This window comes from Bacillus rossius, chromosome 5 (genome assembly GCF_032445375.1).
Source record: "Bacillus rossius redtenbacheri isolate Brsri chromosome 5, Brsri_v3, whole genome shotgun sequence".
NCBI classification, from domain to species: Eukaryota; Metazoa; Arthropoda; class Insecta; order Phasmatodea; family Bacillidae; genus Bacillus; species Bacillus rossius.
The window spans coordinates 50,670,566-50,694,136 of NC_086333.1; the positions used below are offsets into that span (position 1 = coordinate 50,670,566).

The 23,571-nt window shown below is 34.1% G+C and overlaps 1 protein-coding gene across 5 annotated transcripts; it reads right to left on the reverse strand.

Annotated features, from left to right (window-relative positions):
- Nucleotides 1-469: 469 nt before the first annotated feature.
- Nucleotides 470-22,118, reverse strand: LOC134531787 (thiamine transporter 2-like). 5 transcript variants are annotated; one of them, XM_063367709.1, is made up of 10 exons: nt 21,622-22,118; nt 19,994-20,155; nt 18,456-18,613; nt 16,465-16,635; nt 15,890-16,103; nt 13,889-14,169; nt 11,187-11,292; nt 8,857-9,049; nt 4,796-4,937; nt 470-2,179 (listed from the first exon to the last, which is right to left on the reverse strand). In XM_063367709.1, the coding sequence occupies exons 3-10, from the start codon at nt 18,579-18,581 to the stop codon at nt 2,069-2,071; spliced, it is 1,344 nt and encodes a 447-aa protein (XP_063223779.1). In that variant the 5' UTR covers nt 18,582-18,613; nt 19,994-20,155; nt 21,622-22,118; the 3' UTR covers nt 470-2,068. The 5 variants fall into 5 exon arrangements, with proteins under 5 accessions (XP_063223779.1, XP_063223778.1, XP_063223776.1 ...); XM_063367708.1 differs by lacking the exon at nt 19,994-20,155; XM_063367706.1 differs by lacking the exon at nt 19,994-20,155 and having other exon boundaries at nt 21,747-22,106.
- Between the last annotated feature and the right edge of the window lie 1,453 nt (nt 22,119-23,571).

Below are 23,571 nucleotides of genomic sequence, written 5' to 3' on the forward strand. Positions count from 1 at the left end.
ACTGATATTCTAAGTTATGAAAACTTTGATACATAGCATTTTAAATAGTAAAATTGTAGGGTTAAGCATAAGAATGCATGCCAGTTCAGTGCCTTGTGTGGAGAGCCAAAGAGACAGGTGGAGCTAGGCCACTTTCAACCTTAGTACTCCTGGGCTTTTAGAGATCATTCACCCACAAAATGGGGTACTGGCAATGACCCTAAGACAGGGGGCAGCTGAAGTCAACAGGCGATGGGCGAGCTGGCGTAATATTAGGATCAGTCAGTCTGTTTGTGCCTGAGGACAGGAACGTTTCTCAGTTCCTGAAAATTTCAACTGCTTTATTTCAGGAAACATACCATGTTAGTCTGTAGTCTGTGCTGTCGCCACGTTGTCACAATACATTTTCATTTCATCATTTGGTTAGCGTGTGCGTCGCTATATGGTCCAAGGTGGTTGTTTGTCTGTATTAACTAATTTTGTTGCAATGTTAAAGTATGTGTGTGGATGTAAGTGTGTGTGTGTAGGTGTATGAGTGTGTAGGTGTAGGTGTGTGTGCATAGGTATAGGTGTGCACTATGTCCACCTCATTACTTTATAAAACTTCTGGTTTTTACCTATTCAAGCTGAAATATGCTTATAAGTTGTTTAAGACAGTATAGAACGTCAACTAGACAAGGGAGAATTTGAATACTAGCTTCCTTAGAGTTTTTTTGTAGGTGTAAGTATGTGTATGTGTGTGTATGTGTATGTATTGTGTGGGTGTGTAGGTATGTGTTTTTTTTGTCTGTTCTTAGAGTTTTATGTCATACAGTGCAAACTAGCAATGGCCAAGTTTTACTGACCTCCATGGCTTTTTTTTTTTGTCCCAGACCGGCATAAGGGTGAGTTGGTACTAGACACACCCAACAAGAATTAGTTTATCTGATACGTAAATAGCTTTTTTTTTAGCGCTGAGGTTTAAACAATCATACGTTTGCAGGGTGGTGAGCAAGCTGTGGTTTCAGCTAGAGATATGACAGCAGAATAAGGATGGGGTTGTTTAATCGCAGAGCCAGCCAGCAAGTGCCTGGCTTTTTGGCCCAGCATGGCTAGGTTTCTGAACGAGTACAGAGGAAGAGAGTTTTATTGGTTGTGAAAATAGAATATTTAGTCCCAAATAACAATAAACTACATGAGTTGTCAGTAGTATTCTGGCCTTGTTATTGGGATAAGGGTCTTTTTATTACCCACAATGTTTAATTTTTTTTTCAAGAGTACATAATTACACAGTAGCTATTAAGGAGTTTCAAGCATTCACAAACATTTTCAGAATTATCTTTTATGAGTATTAAAATGTCTCTTGAATAATTTTAACTCCGACGCATAATTTTAAATATTATCAAAATCATCACATTTTTTCCCCCCTTGAAACTGTAATGTTGCACCCTTGGATTGTCCTTGAAAATAAAATAAGAATAATTGTATGGACCCTGCTTTGTGCTAATTCATTGTAGTGCTTTAGGTGGAGTCAGCACATTCCATTCAGCTGTCGGGGAGGGGAAGGTGGGGTGACAGCATGCCAGCACACAGATTCAATAGGTAGAGCAGAGACTGACAGTGTCCATTTCTGGTACAGGTCATGTTTTGCAGATTTATCATGCAACACCGATAAATTTTTAACATTTATATTTGAGTAACTTAAGTGCTAAAGATCAAAACATTTGTAATAAACATACATTATTTTATTTTAAGTATACTCATAACATATATAACAAGTTGAGCATTAACAAAACATTTTTACAATCTGAATATAACAGGAAGTTAGCCAAGATCTTAATCTTTCTCAAATTAGAATGAAGATTTGCAGTAAATATAAATAAAATTATTATAACACATGAGCAAGGTTTCGATAAGAACTCTTGGGCAATTAAATGCAGTTCTTTGATTCTCCTTTGCTATCACACCAGCCAATTCATTACATGCATTTGCATATGTATGGCTGTGATTTTAAAGTGTAAGTACTGTTACTTCAACCATAGCTTACGTTTATAATGTCATTCAGACAGACAAGTCTAAGGAAAATTAACTTAATTTGATGCTGTAAATTTCAGATAACTTGAGACTTTTCAGCTTCTTTTCCCTTGCAGAATGATGAGTACACAAACAGAGCTGCACACAGCACTCCAAGGAAGATGAAATATCCCCCATAAACCATGTACTGTAAACAGAAAGAAAAAGTCAGAAAAATACTTTAATTACAGGGGCTTTTAAGCAACCTGCATAAATAGTTCATCACTTTGGATCCACTTATATACATATTTCATTATCTTTCACCCACATTGTATTGTTAGTAGATTGGGTGCAATAAAATGCTAGTTGGATGCCAATCTCACATTTTATTAGATTTTAAAAAAATTATATAATTTTATAACTTATTTACACAACTATAGCATTGTCGACAACAATTGAAAATGTCCTATTTGGCCAAAAAAAAACTCCCCCATATGTTTTATAAATTAAACAACTAATAATGGAAGGTTAATTATAATCTTACAGGCAGACACTGGACAGTCTGGTACAGTGTTGCACATGCGCACGTCGTTATGCCACAGCCAACGCCAAGAGCGGAATGTCCTACTTTGTCTACACCTGGCAGCCATTTTGACAGTCACTGTAGAGTCCCGAACCCGCCTCGCTGCCATGTGGCCACAAGTCACTCGTTGCCATTGACAATCATAGTGAGGAAAAATCATAATTCATCAGAGTAACTAGGGATGGCAGGATTATTACACATTTCTATATACCAGTCTTTCGATATATTTTGAATGATATTGATGCCAATAGTAATCTGCTTGATAGTATTAATATATCAGGTTATTGTAATATTGAAACTTTAACCGTTCATTTGCTTACTATGAAAATAATATTTAAGTACATGTAACATTGAATTAATTCTTGATATGCCTAAGCTTTTACAATAAAATTACTTTAAACAAGTTTAGCTCTTACTAGCAAAATCCAAATTGGTTTATATTTGCAAACATTAAAAAAAAAAAAAAAAAGTAAAAAATAAATTTAAAGGTACATATGACTAAAAAAATATTTTCTTAAAGATGCCCATAAGACTGAGAGTCGATATCAATATTGTTGCCTAGAATTGGATTTTTATATTGTAAGGGTGTAGAATTAATTGACTTGTGATTATATATTTTTTGCCAAATTGTAAAGGGGGGGGGGAGGAGGAACGTGAAAATATTATTCTAATCTAGTCCAATATTGAGACAAAATAAAATTACTAAAAAATATTGATACATCATTGCGATACATCAGAGCGATCCTTTACCACCACCCTCCCCCTTTAGCCACTAGATTCCCATACCACCTAGTGTTGAATCACATCTCGCTGCCGGTGCCATCTACCACAGAGAATCTGGGCACCCATTCAGTTTATCAATCTTTAGTAGTCACACTATCACATTGGATGTCATCTTGGAGGGACAGTCTTGATATCTCTGGCCTGCTTAAGGAGTTGATGAGATGAGACATGGTCGTACTGGGCAGTGACTACGAAAATGGTAGAGGAAACAGGAGTTTCCTGAGAAAACCCACAGTTCATCGTGCTTCCCTCTAGTGATAAGTCCAGGTCAGAGCTAACCAGATTGGAATCCCAGATTGCCTCGATGAGAAGCAAGTGACCTTACCACTAGGCTTCTGTGATTACTGTTTTTTTTTTTTTTAATTCAAATCAAATATTAAATTATTTGTGAATATCAAATAGTTTTCAAATTGATTTTTATAATACAGTGAAATTATTTCTTTTTTCACACTTCACAAGAGTGCAAGAAAAAATAGATCCTAAATACAGTAAAATTTAAAAAATAAAAATTTAAAACCTGGCTGTGTATTTTGCATTTTCTTAAACCAGTAAAATTTTTAATTTGGATATTGTTTTGTTGATACAACTGATTACATACATAAAAAACACTGTATTATTAAAAAACGTTTAACAAGTATCAACCAATTATATGTTACATGTAAGATAAAAACAATGCATATGTATACAATGTTGCAGAAAACAACTTAATACATACATGTTATAATATTTATAATTAAATATTTTTTGAATGAGTCCCACTTCATGTATCTATTGAGACTGTTGGTATTGAATATTAAAAAAAAAAAAACTTGATTTGAAATGTTTAATCGAACATCTAATATTCAAGAACATAGAATATTTCTGGAATACAGTAGAACCTTGATTATCCGTGGTAATTTGGGAAAAGGGGGGGGGGGGGGGGGGGGGGGGGGGGGGGGGGGGGGGGGGGGGGAGAGAGAAAGGTCATCACTGATAAGTGAAAATCACGGATATTCAAATTCAAATGTATTTAGGTTATACAATACAGCAAAATTGTGTAAGTAATTTATACAAAACAACTGTACAAGTATTACTGACCACTAATGATTAATTTTTAAAAATATGTATGAATGAAATTATTTGTAATGACCTTAAAAGACACAGTTTCAATGAAAAATATGAAATATATTTACAATTTGATATGCATAGGTATGTGCAATTTAATGACTAACTTGCCTTAAATCAACAAACAGTTCTACTTTTAATACGTACTTTTTAGTTTAACTCCTTTCTTGACCTTTCCCTAATGAATTAAACTTTGCAAGCATTGTCTCCCCCCCCCCCCCCCCCCTCCAAAATTAATTTTTAATTGAGAACCCGATTAACAGAGTGCCCGGTTAATCGGTTCACGGATAATCTAGGTTCTACTCTACTTGCATACCAAATAATGGCTTCCTTCACATGGAGAGCGTAGCATACCTGCTGCCTCGGCTGGAGACCTAGTCCAGAGTCGCTGACCACGACCACGGTTATGGCAGTCTGCACCAACGTCGCCAACAAAGTATTCACACCGAATATGAGCCCGTAGCTGTCCTCGCTGATTTTCTTTGCCACTTCCGTCCTGTTACAAGAAAACACTTTGCTTGCTGTATGATCACTGCATGGATTCACAGAAGTGTGTACGCATGTGATGTGTACATTATTTGGTTACATACGTGAACAGTGGTGGATGCAAGGGGAGAGATAGAGGGGATATATTCCTTCTGCGAGATCTCAGTGAAGGTAGTATGTTATTTTGGGTGATGCAAGGTGGCTGTTACAAGACCTGGAACTACAAACCTCACTGGAAGTGATGCATAACTGAAACTCACACTGTTATAATATTTATGTACTATTATGATTGTTAAGTAGTTACTTACAAAAACACTGGACAGTTTGTTATTAAAACTTTAATTTTTTTTAATATAGTTCTTCTGAAATGACATACATTAGAAGGGCATGACGCATGAGGTACTTCTCAAAATCAAAGGAAAAATAAACAAAGAATCACATCGGACTTTAAGCGAGCGGCAGTAAAAAAATAATAAGTTTTACTTTTTAAACATAAAATTATATGTTAGTGAGATATCTTCCAAATATAATTTTACCAAAGACAAGAATCATTTTTACCTCGATTTCTCAAAAAAAAATGTCTCATTTTTATTAATGTGTAAAGCATAAAATTTAGCAATATGTGGGAAAAGTTTATTTCCGTGCTTCTTAAAAAAAAATTTTAAAAAATATTTTACTAACGTAAATTATTTTTCTGTTAATAAAGCACCAAAAAGCAATAAAGAACTTTAAAAAGTTAAGCGTAATCACAGCTGTGCGTGACTAATGTCTTGTGTGAGGCAATGTGTGCCTCCGGCAGTTATCTACAACTCCAGTAGCCCTACAAGTGAGATCGGAGTGAGAAGCGAGATAAGCTAGCAAGATACTACAGACAGACAGCCAGGTCATCCCTACTAACAAGGGGAAGAGAGAGGCGAGTGTAAAACAAAGAAGCTATTGTGCTACGATGTCGCTTGTGGAACTACCTTCACGGTGGGCGGCGGCATGAGTGATGTTATCTGACTTACTGTTGCAAACCACAGCTGCTGCATTTTTTAATTGATTAATTTTTCAATACAATTTTTTTTTAACAAACTGAGCCATATAAATAAAGGGTAACGACAATATAACCCCTACAATTAATCGTGGTTGGTTAGCAAAAATATACGCAAATTAGAAAAAATATGTGCTATCATTTTTTATGCTTAATTTTTTCTTTTACAAACATTCGAGCCTCCCAAAAATTCTGAGTGTGACCAGGTTAATTTGTGCCAGTTTAAAAAATGTGCCAAACCAAACAAGGCCAGATTAAGAGTGCCCACTGTGTTACGTATTTGTTATTTCATATGTAAATAAATTTTGTATTTGTTAATATGGTACATATTATCAATATTGTTCTTGTGTGACCTTACAAAAAAAAACATCTTTTTGAATACTTCTTACAAATGCATCTTCGTCCCTTAGAAATAACTTGAAAGGTGATCAGTTTGTTCCTTCCACCTAGGATTTTTCAGTTTTCTACTATAATTATAGTTTTAAGCTACCGTGATTTCTCGCATAATCGTCGCACATTTTATTCTAAAATCAAGTTTGAAAAGTAAGGGTGCGACAATTATGCGAGAAAAATTTTTTTTTGTTAGATAAAGTTATTCATGAAAACAAAAGCCATTCATGGAAAGTACATTTATTTAAAAAGTGAAGTTTAAAAAAAACACCGAAAAATTAAAATTAATAAGTCATGCAACAAAAACCTTTCTTTAACTTTAAATAGAAAAACCAAAACTATGATGCGAACATGAGTTGGAACGCATAACTATCGTCGAAGTACAGACTTATCACGAAAGAGTGCGGGCTATCAAATGCAGTTAATTCGGCACTTGAGAGAGAGCACGCGTTGCATGCACTCGGTGAGATATCTATATTTGACTACGTGTGCGCGCTCTATACGGGAAGCAACTTAACCAAACACGAATGATGCCAACTAGCACTGGCTACATTATTGCAAGTGGTACATCGCGACGACACAAACGAACAGATAAAGATAATAACGTTGAAAAACGTCTTTAAAAGAAAATTTACACGTCAGACAACTTCATATTTACGTTAATTAAATAAGTAAGTGGTAATATCCGAATAAATATTACACTTCAACTTTAAAATAAATCGTTTTATATGGAAAAGATACCTACACAAAGCGCTCTGCATCTAATAGCGGGACCAAAAACAAAACGTGACGTTTACACGATAAGTTTTTTTATCCCAATTTTGACGGCCTGAAATATAGGTGCGACGATTATGTGATAAAAGAGGGTATTTGACTTCTTGTTAGGAATGGGCCAATCAAATCCTCAAATACCATCAAATTATTAGTATTTGAAGTATTCAATATTTGAGGAACAAGATTTAAAGAAAACTACATTTATCTTTGAAATGTACTATGCACAGTGATTTTCCTAAATGAACGTTTAACTTAAAATAAACTTATTTCTTTCAAACGTAATGATTATAAACCAATGATCGACCAATGAATTCCTAATACCGTCAAATCCACAGTATTCAAAATATTCTGTACTCAAGGAAAAAGATTCTAAGAAAAATATTTGTGGTATGGAAATTCATAAATTTAAACATTATGATTGACTAGTAAAAAAGGACTTCATTAATAATCCATAAAGTAGCTATCAAAAGACTTTTGTATTCGCCACCAGCTACAATGCTCCGAGGCAGTTTTTTTATTATTTCAGGAAATATTTTTGCTCTATATAAAATTGTTTATATCCTAAACACGTAAACATTAGGATTGGATCTAGTTGAATCCTTGAATCTTTAGAATTGAAAGATTTGATAGTTGAGGAAAAGGATTGTAAGAAAAACATTGGAGGAAATGTAGTATTTCAAAAATTCATCACTGACAAGTCAGAAATTTACTTGATCTATTTATCTATATATCCATCCTAATAATTCCCCAAAATATTGTATATTTGATATGTAATTATATCAATAAAATTACGATGTTTGTTGATTTTGGGGAAAAAAATGTGAAACAAACATTTGAATGGTTGAGTGTTTCAAAACCATCGTAAATAATTTGTTTGTGTCTTGTAAATTATTTTATTTTTGACCTTTGAATTTGAAATAATATTTGGCATTTGAATTAAAGATTCATATTAACAAAAATTAGTGTTTGACCATCACTATTAAAATCACAGATTCATAGACCACATGGGTGCATGGCCATCATCATGTTAGAACGTTAGAAGTAAAATTTCACAGATAGAGGTATGGAATGTGTGCAAGTATATGAGAGAGCAAGTATGCCAGTGAGCAAGTATACAAATATGCAAGTATTTTCATTATCATTACCTATAGTTGACTTATTCGAATAAGTGAGAGTGAGCGAGAATGAACAGGAGCGAACATGAGTGAGATGTGCCAAAGATTGCAAAAGTATACTAATGTATGCACTGCTGCTGCCATCTGTGTTTCTGGCTTTAGAGATGTTTCAATTCTAAAATTGTTACAAATATGGTGACAAAAATCCTCCAAGTGGTCTTTCAACTGTCTCTGACTCAATTTATTCATTACTCTCCCCGCCCTAGCAAACTATCCTCCTCTGCGCCAGAAATAAATTTTCGTTCCCTTGCTGCTGTTATTTGCTCATATTTCGTTACCCTGAGAAGAAATTATCGCCAGTAAAGAAGTTTCACTTCGAAAAACCTGTAAACATTGATGGCGGTCATTTGTTTGGTGTGTATGTAATATCGGGTAAAAACTGTGTGTCCATAACAACGCAATATTTTGCAGACGCACACGAATCTCGTTATTTGCATCGCACCTGTCGCGAGTTCGTGATTCCAGCATTAGTGGTCAACATACATAAGACCCCAAAAGAGCTTGAGATATTCACTGTTCTTAAAACTGAGTAGGAACAAAGTGAGAGCGGTACTAACGAGGCAATGGTGATGAGAGCCTGGTAGCCAATGACAAACAAGGTGTAGGTGCAGTAGCCGAGCCATATGTTCCTGCTGATGGCGAAGCAGCACATCATGGCGCCCTCGAACAAGCAGCCGACGGAGAGGTACAGGTTGCCTATGCGCGGCCAGTCCAGGAGCAGCCAGCCGCAGCCAAACGCTACTGCCGCCCCTGGAACCATGTTACGCACAGGTGTTGTGTAGTTCATCGCCTGGGTGACTGGAGGCATTTAAGTACGTACAATCTGTGCTTCTAGGCTACAATTATGAAGCTAGAGAGCGAGCTTGTTTGTAAGAAGCAAACACAAAAACTAGTGGATGGATTTTAAAAAATTTGTTCTCCTTTATAAATTACATTTTTTTTACAATGAATGTGGGCTATATTTTCTTTTAAAAAATGTATGGCCCCTTTAAATTGTTACAACATTTGTATCTAAAATCAGATAAAACCGTAAAAATGTACTGCTTTCTTAGCTAACTTTGACTAACAACAGGAGGGTCCGAGTCATGGCTCACCGATTTGGCTTAAAATTGTGTGATTTTAAGCAGGTAGGTTGCCCCTTGCCACGTCCTAAAATATCTCACCCGAGTTGGCCCTAGGAAGCGAGAAAAATTTCTTTAAAAATTGTTAAGTAGTGTCTGAGAAATATTTTTTCATGAATTGTCGAGTCAGTGGCGTGGTGCAATGGTCTAGCGCAATGTCTGGTAATCCGCCGGCTCGGCTTCGATACCCACTGGTACAGTTTTTTTCTCCTTTCCATTTTCTTTTCGCAATACTTAACTATTAATTACAGACTTTAAAAATATTTAAACAGTTCAATTACATAATTGGGTGAGGTTTTATTGTTTTAAATAAAAGAAACATTTACAAAAATTCTAGAAAGTAATTATTTACGCTTTTTTTTATTATCAGAAAAACATTACATTTTTTCCATTTTCAATAAAAAAAAATTATGTTTTTATGACAAATCACTGCAAACATGTGGCGAGACGCTGTTTACAACAGTATAGTCTGTTAGAATTTCTAGGAAAAAAGGTATAGTAATGGCTGACTATAGAGTATTTGAAATAGCTGCCAAAGCCATGTGCTCTGAATTCACGAAAGAGAATAAATAAATGGGATTAAATGGTATTATAATGACAAAAAAAAGTTGCTAAATATTGCTATTGAAGGACAAAAGTTAGAATCACAAACCTCACTCTACAGTAAAAAAAATTAAAAAATTAATAATTCGAAAAATTTGTGTTTGAATATATTAATTAACTCAATTTCAAAATTTACTAAATTGAATATGTTAGTTATAAAAATATACATTTAACTGTTAAAATATATTTAAATTCTGTAATTGATATTTTAATATTGTGAGAAATAAAAAAAAAGTACCAGTGGGTATTGAACACGAGCTGGCAGATTGCCAGACAATGGGCTTGATCACTGTGCCACACTACTGACTTGAGAATTCATGAAAAAAATATCACTCAAACTGTACTTTTAAATCTTGAAAGGCTTTTTCTTGCTCCCTAGGGCCCACTGATGCGAGATATTTCAGGGCGCTGAAAGGGACACCTACCTGCTTCTACTCGCACAGTGTAAGCCAAATCGGTCTGCCCCGACTCGGAACATCCCCTTGTAAACCATTACAGATAAATAAAATATTCTTGACAATACTGTAGATAGGTTTTGTTCATAGTAATATACATAGATAAATACAGAGCTGAGTGCATCAGAAACTAAATTGTCAACGATGAGTACCAGTAGCTAGTTGTATATATTTTAGCACAGTGAAATCTCATTAAAATGTTTAGTAAAACTTTATATTATAGTACCTCAGTATAAAAGATTTCTCACTATATTTTCAGATCCCAACAAGATGTAACAGTTCAATACAAATACTTTCATTACTAACTACCAAAAAAATTGGGGTTTTCAGGTACACTGTAATGAGATTTCACTGGATAAACCACACAGTTTTGGTAATTAACAACAAAAGTACTTTATAAAAAACTGTAACTAAATGTAAAACATTTTGTAGGGACATGAAAAACACACATGCTTGCTTTAAAGTGAGAAATCCTTTAAAGTGAGGTAAGTTGATATAAAATACTTTCCAAAATATCAAGTAAAAATGTGTTTTTTAAAGCAGTAATCTGATAGAAAAAAATAAATTTTGAAACTTGTATATTTGGTGGCCAAAACTTCATTAAGCACACTGTTATAACACACCAGCCATTATATGTACACTACCAGTTCTTTGGCAATGTTATTTAACTGAAGTTCATACAAATTATAGATTTTTAGAAGTATTTACCTAGTAAGGAACTAATTGCTTCAACAGCTCCATTATACTTGGCTGATTCCAGCTCACCACTTTCTTTTAAGATGGTTTCATACACTATTTGATTGTATGTGTAAGCCTGCAAAAAGTGAACACCAGTCAAAAATGTTGATGCTCAGTTTTCAATTTGATTTCATGAAATAGAAATATCTCACGCTGTAAAAGTACATAAATAATTTTAATTCACCAGAAAGGTTAAGTTAAAGAGATAAATAAAAAATAGAAAAAAACTAACTCAAAATCAGCATAACAAAAAAAGATAAAATATCTCTTGGATTTTCATTGAGTTGAGACTCATTTTAAAGGACTTCGATAATTGTGTTATTTACTATCTAGCCAGAATAAGTTGCAAAATTAAATTTAAAAAATATAATTTGAGTGCCACAGTCAAATAGTAGGGGAACCTAAACTGACTGAAACTTTACAAAAACATATACCTACTACCTTCACATTACAGATTACATATATAAATATACAGTAAATTGCCACTAATCCCAACCCCACTTGTCTGAACACCCGGTCCATCCTGGTGGGATAAAAAAAAACAGGATTTTCTCAATTTTGTACTGTACAATCAATAAATTTTGAATTTTAATCACAAAAAGTTTTATTTTGTCAATCCTACACCAGTTCACCTTCGGTCTACGTATGCAGTAGTATTAAAACAAAAATTAAGCCACAGGAAAAGTTTAATTTATGAAATAAAAAACACAGATTTTTATGGTTTTACTCATATAAAACTTGTTTTGCATGCATTTGAAGGCAAAATCAGTTTAATCAAGACTTTTGATGAGTCAGACAGGGTCCAGTACCATCTAGACCGGATTAGCCGGATTTCTGTACTAAAAACACATACATACATACATAAATATATACATACACTATATATATATATATATATATATATATATATATATATATATATATATATATAATGAATAGTGTGTATATTTATATATGAATAGTAATTTCAAATTGTTTTTCACATATGTTTTGTAGTTAATACCGTATCTTGTCAGCTACAAAATGTGATTTACATTTTATTTTAATCCAAACGTGTGAATTATTACTACTGATTACAAGCATAAATCAATACACTTTGCATACAGTACAAATGCAAGATAAATAAATAAAGGAGGGAATACAAATATGCATAAAATACATGCATTATTTTACAGCCTTGCTCTCGTCTTACCACCAGTTAATGGTTTCATGCCAAGAGACTTAGCTAGTGAATTTTAACACAGACACTTGCCCAGATAATGTCCACATATGTTCAACTAGCTATACACTGAGAAGCGAGCACCACGGTATTGTGTCTGAGATGACAGCAGGTGATTAACTAGGCATTGTGGAAGCAAAGGCTCGTTCATCGTTCAACTTTGGTGTTCTCCCTCCACTTGGGCTGCAACCAACCAGGCTGCTCTTCATCACAAGAGTACATCTCGCTGGCTCTCTCTCTCTCCTGCTATCAGTGAGAGGGATGCCATAGTAATGACTCCAGCCAGCATCGAAGGATTGATATTCCACCTGCTCTCCTAACAGTTGACCTGGCTTCAGTATCTCGCTCGTGTTTTAGCTGAGCAAAGGGCATTGGAGCCACCACCATTTAATCCACGATGTGAACTTCCCTGAGCTGCTGTTAGCACTTGAGAATCTACAGAAACCTGCGGTCCAATAATAACTTACACCTGTCGGTGGGCCATGGGTGCCCCACATAGGTTGTAACAACAGCTCTTGACTTACCATAACTACAGTTAGGGCAAGCAAACCAGATTACTCTGTTACTAACAACGTTGTTAACATACGCAAGGGTCACCTTAGTCAATATTTACTAAGTATAGGAATAATCCTAGATGAACACTTTGTTTGCTCGGCTCAAGTGCGAGTGGATAAACTGGGTTTTATACTTTCCGACACCTCGACTGGCAGATACCAACCGAGCTGCTGTCATACATAACAGATATGTAGTGGTGAGCATAGTAGGACAAAAGATGTCCTACAACTGGACAAAGTGCTGGAGATGGTCACTCAGACAGCTGACAGTCATGCACGGTTTTGTTAAAGGAAACTGCATCTACAGTTATGCACAAAGTGACAGGCAAACAATCGCTTGCAGAATCAATGAATTAAATTTAAATTTTTTATTCTTTTTATAATAACTAACTTATGGCACAATACTTAAAAAAAAGAAGAAAACCTTTGTTCACTATATTTTTTTACACACTGCAAACTTGTGACAATATTTTCAGTGGTGTCAAAATATTTGTCCTAGCAAAAATGTTTGTATCATACAGGTTCCACAAATATTTATCTTTACACAACACAATTACCAGTATGGACTGCACAACACAAATTGCACTTCAGGTGATCTAGTACCAGCAAGCGATGCTGTTAATGTTGCCCCAATATCACATTTTCAAAAATGATTTGTTAGTAAATTTTTGTACCCGATCCGATCCAAAAAAGTTTGCAATGTTACCACAGACAGTATCAGTAAAATACAGTACGGTTGGTAATAATACTTAAAATGTTTCAGAGAAAACTTTTCTGCATAAGAAGAAGTTTAAAGGCCTTGCCAACAAAAAAAAAACTCAAAGAATTACCTCTCACCAGAAAACATCTAACAAAATTCCATAAAACTCGCCCGCTGGCGTAAGTGTTGGTTCACGTACCAGCACGTAGCATCCGCCGGACATCACCCACCAGGCCGACCACTTCACGACGTACGCGTTGCCGTACGCCTCCTTCAGATCCTTCTTCAGCAGGCGATAGGCTGCAGAGAACTTGTGCCCGCACGCCAGCCTTCCGACGGGAGCGACGACGGGATCGGCTGCATCCTTCACCACGGCCGTGTCTGCCGACGTCTGGCTGGGCTCCTTCGCACTGCGGTGGAAGTACATGCTGTGGCTCACCTTCGGCAGCAGGAGAGCCCAGACGGTGGACAGCGCAAGGGCTGAAATCAAATACAGGATAAAGTAATTAATAAAATAATTATCATCTTCAACTGTAACAACTCTGTAGACCCAGCTCCGAAAATTGGTGGGGGGGCGGGGGGGGCGGTTGCATGAAATCGGGTATAATGGAATGCCTTCATTCCAGTTAAACGGGGAGACCAAATTTTGAAAAATAACAGAATTTTTTTTAACACATTTATGACATCTTGAAATGCAACTATCAAAATTATGGTATGGCTTAACCTGATTTTTTTTATTATTCTTAAGCTTATAAAAAAAGTATACATGGTACAATAGCATTAACAATGTTGCAGCAGCCTGTATAAAATTTTCTTTTTGATATTGCTCCGGAATATTTTTATGTTAGGGTGATTATGAGAAGGAGGGGAGGGAGGGAGTACCTACTCAACAGATTGAACCTTTCAAATTACAAATCAATATCACACTCAAAAAAAACCCTCCTAAAGGAAAACTAAATCTCAAACAAGTGGATAAATAAATTCAGTCCTCTTACTAGCATATCGCCAGCCGCGTTGAGATGCGGTAGCTGAATAGGGTACAAAACTACAATAAATATACATATCTATTTTATAAGAATGTAATTTAACGTTTAAAACGAACAACTAACTTAAAATTTAATTTAAAACTACAACATAATTTAAAACTTAAAATAAATGCCCTAATCTGGCATGTATCGAACCACAGCAATACTGGGTTAGCGATTTTGCCAGATTATTGAAAGTCAAAATATTTTTAACAATAATACCAGAGTAATTTAAAAAAAATAATAATAATGTGCAAAGATATTTTGCTTTGATACATAGTTTTAATAAGACTTAATCTCACACTTTTAAATATTTATAATTAATATTTAATGGTTCCTTAAATAGAATGTTATTGATTCTTTAGAAGGGCATATGCAATGTCTCTCATTGCCAAAGGGAGCAAAAACTCATAGTAGTGCCAAACTCTTAGCAAGTGGACTGTGCAAAGTCTGTTTTTTTTTTAGTTTATTTCACGTAAATAGCTATTATTGTTAAAATTATTAATTTTTACTAGCCACATGTCTTCCAAAAAAAAATAAACTATGTACAGGCATTTAAAAAAGTACATGCTAAGCATAATTACCGAGTGGTAATTAAGTTTTAGCAAACTATGTGCACGAAATTCATGGAAACATTAATAACTTTTTTTAAAATAAAAATTTATTTAATAGGTACATGTCTCTAAATAAAAATATAATAAAAGGGGAAAAACAAACTTTAATTATGACCAAAAGAAAAAAAGCATTGACATGTAAATAGCACATAACTTTAAGTAAGTGGCCAGCAACAAAGTCCATTTTCTATGGCTCGTTGCCAGAAAACAAAAAGGTTTTCTAATGAAACACCCAAATGGTTCGCATAATTTTTTAAGTTTATTTTCCATGGCTTCTTAACAACAAAAATGTAAAAGATATTTCAAGGAGATCAAATTTTGGTTTCGGTAGATAGAAATTTTAGAAATATAAAATCACAGCACAAGAAGAAATAAATAAAGATCTCCTCAAGAGTAAATGAGCTGTGGCCAACCAACTTGATGCGTGTGGCAATGCACCGTGAGCGTGCCCAGTGCCATCTCTAGCAGCGCGGTAACGGAGAGACGAGTGAGAGACTGCCGACACACAGGGGGGAGAGGGGAGAGCGAGGTGTGTCGGTGGGCGGGAAGCGAGAGGCCGACCTCCGGCGGTGATGTAGGTGAGCGTGTGGGAGTCCATGACTCCCGCGGCGAGGAGACCCTGCCCCGCGAGCGCCGACAGCGAGTGGCCCAGCAGGAGGGCGGCGCGCGTGTGGCTCGTCACCCGCTGGTAGTGGTCCCGGTCCACCCGCGCATAGATGTACGTGTAGTAGGCCACCTCCGTCGCCGCGAACACGGCCCACACCAGCTCTCCCGCCTGCGGGAACCACCGAGCTCACCGTAGCCTTGCTGCAATGCCCGTGAATATCAAGGCTGCAAATTCTTTACGTACATAAATTAGTCATGAGACGGATTCCAAATTTCTCAAAACTAACTAAAAGATGCGTAACCTAATAAAATTTAGCAGTATTTTTTTTATCAGTTTTAAATCAATCTATAACCATATAATTAAAACATTAATTTATATTATTAAAAATATTTTTATCAAAACATATTTTTTTTAAACTTTTCTTAATCATATTACATAACACTAAGTGTTTCCTCTTCTAGAAATGGTAAAAAGTCACAAATGACCACAATTTTTTGCAAATGTCTCAGTAAGCAATAGCACAGCATACCATAAAGTGCGAAAACTGTGTGCCCCAAGCAAACACACTCCAGGTTACAGTCCCTGCGATGCCTTCAACAACTAAAAGAGGCTTGTATCGCAGGAAATCAGTTATCAAGAGAACGACTCCCAGCAAAGATATGTACGTGTAGGTTCCAGTTGGGAATAGTTGCTGATTCACCTAAAAACAAATCAACAGTACAGCTTATTAAAAACTTAAACTGAAACAAACAAAAAAATTGTTACAACTGTTACAAAAAAGTATGAAAATATTATAATTGTAGCATTACCACAACACATTCAAGAAATGCAGCATTCTTTTTATATGCAGTTTAATGAGCGAGTTATAAATGATTACCAATAGTGTCAATCTTTCTTGTTATCTTGCCAAAAACATTATGAGAACCATTTATCAGAAGGATTCCCATGGCTAGGGTTACAAAAATATGAGTACTAAATAGCAAAACAACGCTTCATTTTAAAAACATGAAATTTAACTTTATATGAAATCAAATAGTGCTACAAAGATAGTAATGGCACTACATTCTTGCTGATAACCGAATAACTCCAGAAGGTGGACTATGATGCAAATTAGCCCACCAAGCACCAACTACACATTCGTAAATTCATAACTTACTTAACTCATTGAACATCAAAACTGCTCTGCTCACACCAAATCCAAAATCACTTAAAGAATTATATATGACCGTAAAGAACTAGCTCTAAATGAGGCCTTAATTAATTCCCAGCAAAATTAATAAGACAGAAAATACTATTAATATTATTCAAATACTATAATAATAATTAGTTAAACATTTCTCTATACAAAACCCAAAAAGATTAGAAAAGAGAAACATGGCAGATGGTGGTGATTATGAATGTTTTTTTTTTCCTCTTTCGGTGCATCTGTTTCCCCTAACGATACAGTCATCCTTTAGTAACTGGCAGCAGCTGGGTCTCAAAAATGAGAAATATTGTGTGAAATGAATTGACGAATAGATGGATGAAAGGACAATCAGACAGAAGGCATAGTAGCCGTAACATCAGGGTTCTACTAAACGTACAGAATACAACCACAAAAAGCACTGCTTTCTGCTTTATGCCCTCTTAAAAATTTTATATTTGTTTTTCACGAAAAAAAAAAACTACCATCATTATAACACGGTATACTAAAATTTGGAAATCTTTAAGTCCAAGTAGGTATTTTTTGCGAAACAATGCTCATAAGACTACAATAGTGATTGTTTATTTCCTTGTGATTGGCGACTGACTGTAGATAAGGCAGTTGACTTATTTTATCAGGCTATTAGGACACATTTGATTCTGCATGAAATTGCTGAGAATCGAGTGTTGACAGTAGACATGTACCTAAACAAACTCAATCACGAAGCATTAGACAATGCAACGGTGATTTAACACAGTTTTAAGCTGCTTCTAACTAAACACCTACTTATAAGCTATACATTTAGGTGTTGTTATGAGAAAAACCACAATACTGTTACAATACTGGATACAAGTTTTAATTATCCTCATAGTGAATTATCATAAAACTTGCACTAAAAAAAGTTTTAAAATAAATTCAGCTCTTTTTTATTTGCATAGCTGGGTTAGTTTATTTCAGGGTTAGCTGATTTAAACCACAATGGTTTAAACACTTTAAACCATGGTTTAAAGCAAGCTTTTTAAAAAAAAAAATGGATTTTTAAAAAATGTATTTTTAAATACAATATTATAATAAATTTTAACTAAAGGTCTAATTATACTCTGATAACGACAATAGTAATAAGTAATGTAATAAAAAACCTGATTTAAATTTAAAAAAAACAAGTGTTTGTTTTTAAAAAAAAAACTCCCCCCCCCCCCCCCCCCCTCCCTCAACAGCACAGAATCAGAAATCATGCAAAACTTACGCACATGATTGAGCTCGACATAACACAATATTTAATTAAATGAAACAAAAAGTGCACCATCACAATCAGATAGCTGTGTTCGCTGGCTCACCTGATCATCAGTGAAGTTCAGCTCCGGGCCAGTCAGATAACTGACCAGGTAAGGTTCTGAAGGACGAAATTCCTTCAAGAAACCGAACAGGCACAACAGCATAGATGTTTTGATCCATAATTCCATTTTATTGTGTCAGCTGATGCCTAATAGTCACACTGCACAGTAAATAAAAGAAGAAGAAAATTATTTTGAGACTGCTTTGCATTAAAAAAATAATTCTACAGTATTTTTCAAGCAATGAAAATTACTGATGAACTTTCCTTAACTATACATATATCATTGTAAACACAAAGCAGTTATTACCACAGGCATTATTAATAACAGGTCCAAAAACCATGATGGTTCTCAGAATCCTGTTTCAAGCAACACACGTCTTGGGCACTTAAAATGAGCAACCAGTTCTGGCAACAACAATGTAAACAAATACCAACCAAACATACAAATGCCCACTAACGAACAGAGAAAGTTACACTTTTCAAGTTGCCTTCAGCAATACATGACTCGAATACCAACTCCGACAAACTTCTTTAAAAGCTTTCAACAGCACCAGTAGGCAGTCTAACAAAGAATAAGCACAAGAATAATGAGTAAAATGGCAGTAAGGAAAGAGCCAATATTTTGCTAAGCTGTAAAATAATTAACTTACGACTCTTCAACCTAAATTTTTATAGTCCTAAGGCTTGCAGGAAATACATATTCATTAAGAGCCTAGTATTTTTGAATACTAAACATGTAAAAGACAATTAAAGTAATAGGTGAATGATGGAAAAGCTTTATAAATATTTAAATTATACAAAGAAATTTTAATTATTTTTATTTATTTCAAGACTTGGGGTCATTCAAAGGAACTGTAAGAATTAGATCACAGTATTACAGTACATATTTAATGGCATCTTTTGGTGCAAAAGTAACTACTTATAACTTAAAATCAGTGCAGTGATGTTTACTTTTCCAAGAGTACTAAAAGTCAATAAATTTTACACATACAAAAATTAATTGATAATTTAAGTCTATGGTTGAAACTGATAGTATGATATTTTGAAGAAAAAAATATTTTAGAATAAATTATACATCTGCATATTAAAAATTTACAGCTACTGTACTTAGTACTTTAATCACAATGTAGGCTGCTTAAAAAGTAAAAAAATAATAATAATAATTTCATAATAAAGTTATTTCACTTAATAGACACAAACACAGATACATTTGAAATTTCTATTTGACCTGATTTGTTAAGGAAATATATTCAACTGTTAGAAAATGTCTATGAGCTTAATATTTAAATATTTTTATTTCTTATGACAATTTCTACAACAAAACTCAAAAGAAAAGTATTTAAAATTTACTTACCTTAGGACCTCAAAAATATCAACAATCACTATACTATTATTATGAATAAATGGGTGGAACATTAATGAAATTATGTTAAAAAAAAACATATTGCATTAAGTTCTCATTCACAGTCCATTAGCATGCAAGAATATCAGTTAAATTAAGATAAGAAACCACATTCACATAGAAGTAATGTTGTTTACCAAAAAAGGTTTCCTAATATTCCATCCTCTACGCTCACATTTAACTACTGGCACGTCTCGTCTTTCTAGCACACGATATCCTCCATGACCGAACACAGGTGGTCTGCACCGGAAGAAGTCATTTTAACGAAACGACGAGTCACCATGACATTCGCTCTCTTTCTGGAACAATGCACCGCAAACTGCCATAAAAGTGGCACACATCTGCCTGAACGTCAGCAAGGACAGCAGTAATCTACCAATGTTGCGTGTTCTCCTGAAGCAGTGTTGCCAGATTCCCTGGGCTGGGTTTCCCTACCAGCAGCTGCAAATTTTCGTATTCCAGAACCTATTTCAGTACATTTAACAAACTTGTATTACTTTGTATTGTTTTTTTTACCATTGAAAAACATAAATTCAACTAATTATCAGCTCTTTTGCTAACTTCAATTACAAGGCTACATCTTATACTATTCATGTGCACGAACGCATTAAATGTTTACTTTATACATTCCTATTGAAAAAAAATGTGACCGAGTCTTTCAGTATTCGCCAGAGATGTGTAACACCTAACCTCAATAATGAGCAAATTCCTGAGTTCTCATGTTGCAAATAAACTTATGCTACAAAACTTGGGCACAACATTTAAGACAGAATTCTTTAAAATAATGACAAGCATGATAAATATACACAAATTGTGTTTTCAACTACTTTTCTCGAAGCAAATCACACGTAGGTTCCGCACCCGATTGTTAAAAAACAAATGCATGTCCAAAATGGCTTAAATTTCAGAGAATACATTCCAAAGCATGCGCAAACACATTCCTCCAATTTTCATTGACGAGTGTTGCCATCTTCATGTTTTCATGTTGAGGTCAGAAACTTTTTAGAGAACCCTCGTATATGTAGGCTAACAATTTGTTGTGTCTCTAAAGTATGACCAACGCAGTGCTAACTCTACATTTAAAAATTGTAATGCATATTTTTCGTTTTCATTATTTATTTTTGTGACTATAAATAATAACAAAATATTAAAGAATAGTTGTATAATTATAAGTTTAGTTTGTCACACCAATACGTTAATTTCATCCCCCGATGTTCGCGAAAGTTAATATAAACAGATAAATCACGAGGGTCAGCCATCTTTTCGAGACTTCTGAGACTTCCACAAGTGGTAGCACTGTTCCAATCATCTTTCGTTCCATTCACAAAATTAATCCTAACAAATGCAGTATAACGAGAGCTAAGATGTTAACCAATAATCATCTTTTTATGTCACAAAATACGACATGTACTTAAATTCATAAAAGCCTAGCATAAGATAAAAAATTAATATGAATTAATATTTGTCATACATTTATTGACAACACATTGCTTGTTGTAAGTACTGTGGATATTGTGTGTCACCTACAGTCTGACAGTTACAATATAAGCAATATTTTTGTAAACAAACCCAACTTCAGCCAAAGCAGATCATAAGTGCAATCCACCACAAACATATTTTTTTAAGGACAAAGAAAACATATTTCTACAGATTCAACTAAAAATTATGAATGTCAGAAAGATACTCCTACATTATTCTAAATTCACTTTCAGTTAAATAATAAATAAAATAAAATAAATGAACTACAGGCACAATTTGTACTTACATTAAAATTCCAGTAACACAATCTTATAGGAAACATGTCTCGCTTATATACTTCATCCTATTTTTTTCCAATGAATACTAAAATTTAAAAATCAATGAATATGAAACAACTATCTAAAATCTTACTTCATATCTTGCTTTAAGGTAATCTTGAACTTTACAACACTCACACTTGGCATCATTGTTAGATACTATCTTAAGCATTATCACTGGGAATGAACCACACAATGGCAATTCGTTTTATCCTGGCTCCATACACACACAGCATGCTCGTATCACAGAGACAAAGTTCATCTTCGTATTGTGATAACAGTGTTTCTGTGATGAGGTTTAGAACAGTACCGTTTGTGGATATGAATTAATTAAGTTCAAAATGCAACATTACGGCTTGGTCTCGCACACCAAGTTGGTTCATTAATTTTCTTGTTGTTATAATTTATTTGAGGGCCATTCTTATAATTTTATCTTTCATGTCTTTCGATCTAAAAATTTTTTGTTTGCCATAAATAAGTCTAATAGTTGTAAAAGTCACCCAAGAATTCTTTAATATAATCACTTGAGGGACTTTTTTTCAGACAGCAAATAACATTTACTAAATATCTGATGAAAAATTTTGCGAATACACAAAAAAATGCAAGTGACATATCATTATGAATTTTTAAGAATTGCTCTTAATAAACAGTAAAGACAAGATAATTAATTAGGCCTGTGTGAATCTAATTTTTTGATACAAAGTGAATATCAAATTTAACATTTAAAACATTTTCAAAATAAAATCGAATTGCGAATATTGTTCTCGGCGAAGCTGTATTGCACTTATTTTATAAAATGCAAGATTGAAGGGAAAAAATAATCACTTAACGTTTGTAACGTTTTAACGGATTAAGTGATTAACCAACTAGGTCATATTTATAACATCATTCAATAAAATTTATAAAATAAACTTGTGTAATAGCAAATAAAAGCAAATGGAGTGCCACAAATAACCAACTTTATTGAAGCATAACCTATAGAACATACAAACAATATGCGAGATAGAAGTGAAAATTCTTGCTAATTATTATTATTTATTTATTATTTATTATTTATTAAAATTTGTGACATGCACACCAACAGCCGAAGCTTTAGAGGTGTGCACAGAACAAGTAATACAAACACGACACATACAAACGAATAAATACAACATAAACAGGATAATAAAAGACGCACATACAAGCGAATAAATACAACCTACACAGGAAAATAAAGGACGACACAATAACAAACAAAACAAAACAAAACAGCAACTGAGATAATTTTAACTAATTGATCTAAAATTGGAAGAATAAACAGGATTATAAAATTACTCAGAATATTAGGGTAATCATAAAAATTAAAATTTGAAGTTTTTAATAAAATTTTCATATTTATTGAAATTTGAGATAAGTCTGTAAATTAAATCATTATTATTGTGTAAGGAACATAATAGGGATCGAAGGCGGCTTTTGAACTGCGGGACTCGAATACCAGAGTTATCAAGTAAGTATAAGCAATTAATTTTTGAACTATAGCACTTAAACACAAACAGGGCATCCAGATGGATGCGACGATTTGAAAGAGATTCTAATTTGGGTAATTGATGGTGTCTAGAACTAATTATTTTGAAAAATTTATTTTGTATGGATTCAATTTTGTCACTGTCGGTGGTGTTAATACTGTTCCAGATAACTGAGCAATATTCGAGTTTACTTCTAACTAAGGACAAATAAAGAGTAAGAATGGATTCAGTATCAGATGCATAGTAAGTTATATAATTTATTAAATATAAGGTTCTACGGGAAAAGGATACTAAAGAATTAACATGTTGATGAAAGAATAGTTTGGAATCAAGAATAACACCAAGATCTTTTATACTAAGAGATTTGGAAATTTTTGAGTTGTCAAGAAAATAATCATATTTAACTGGATGAAT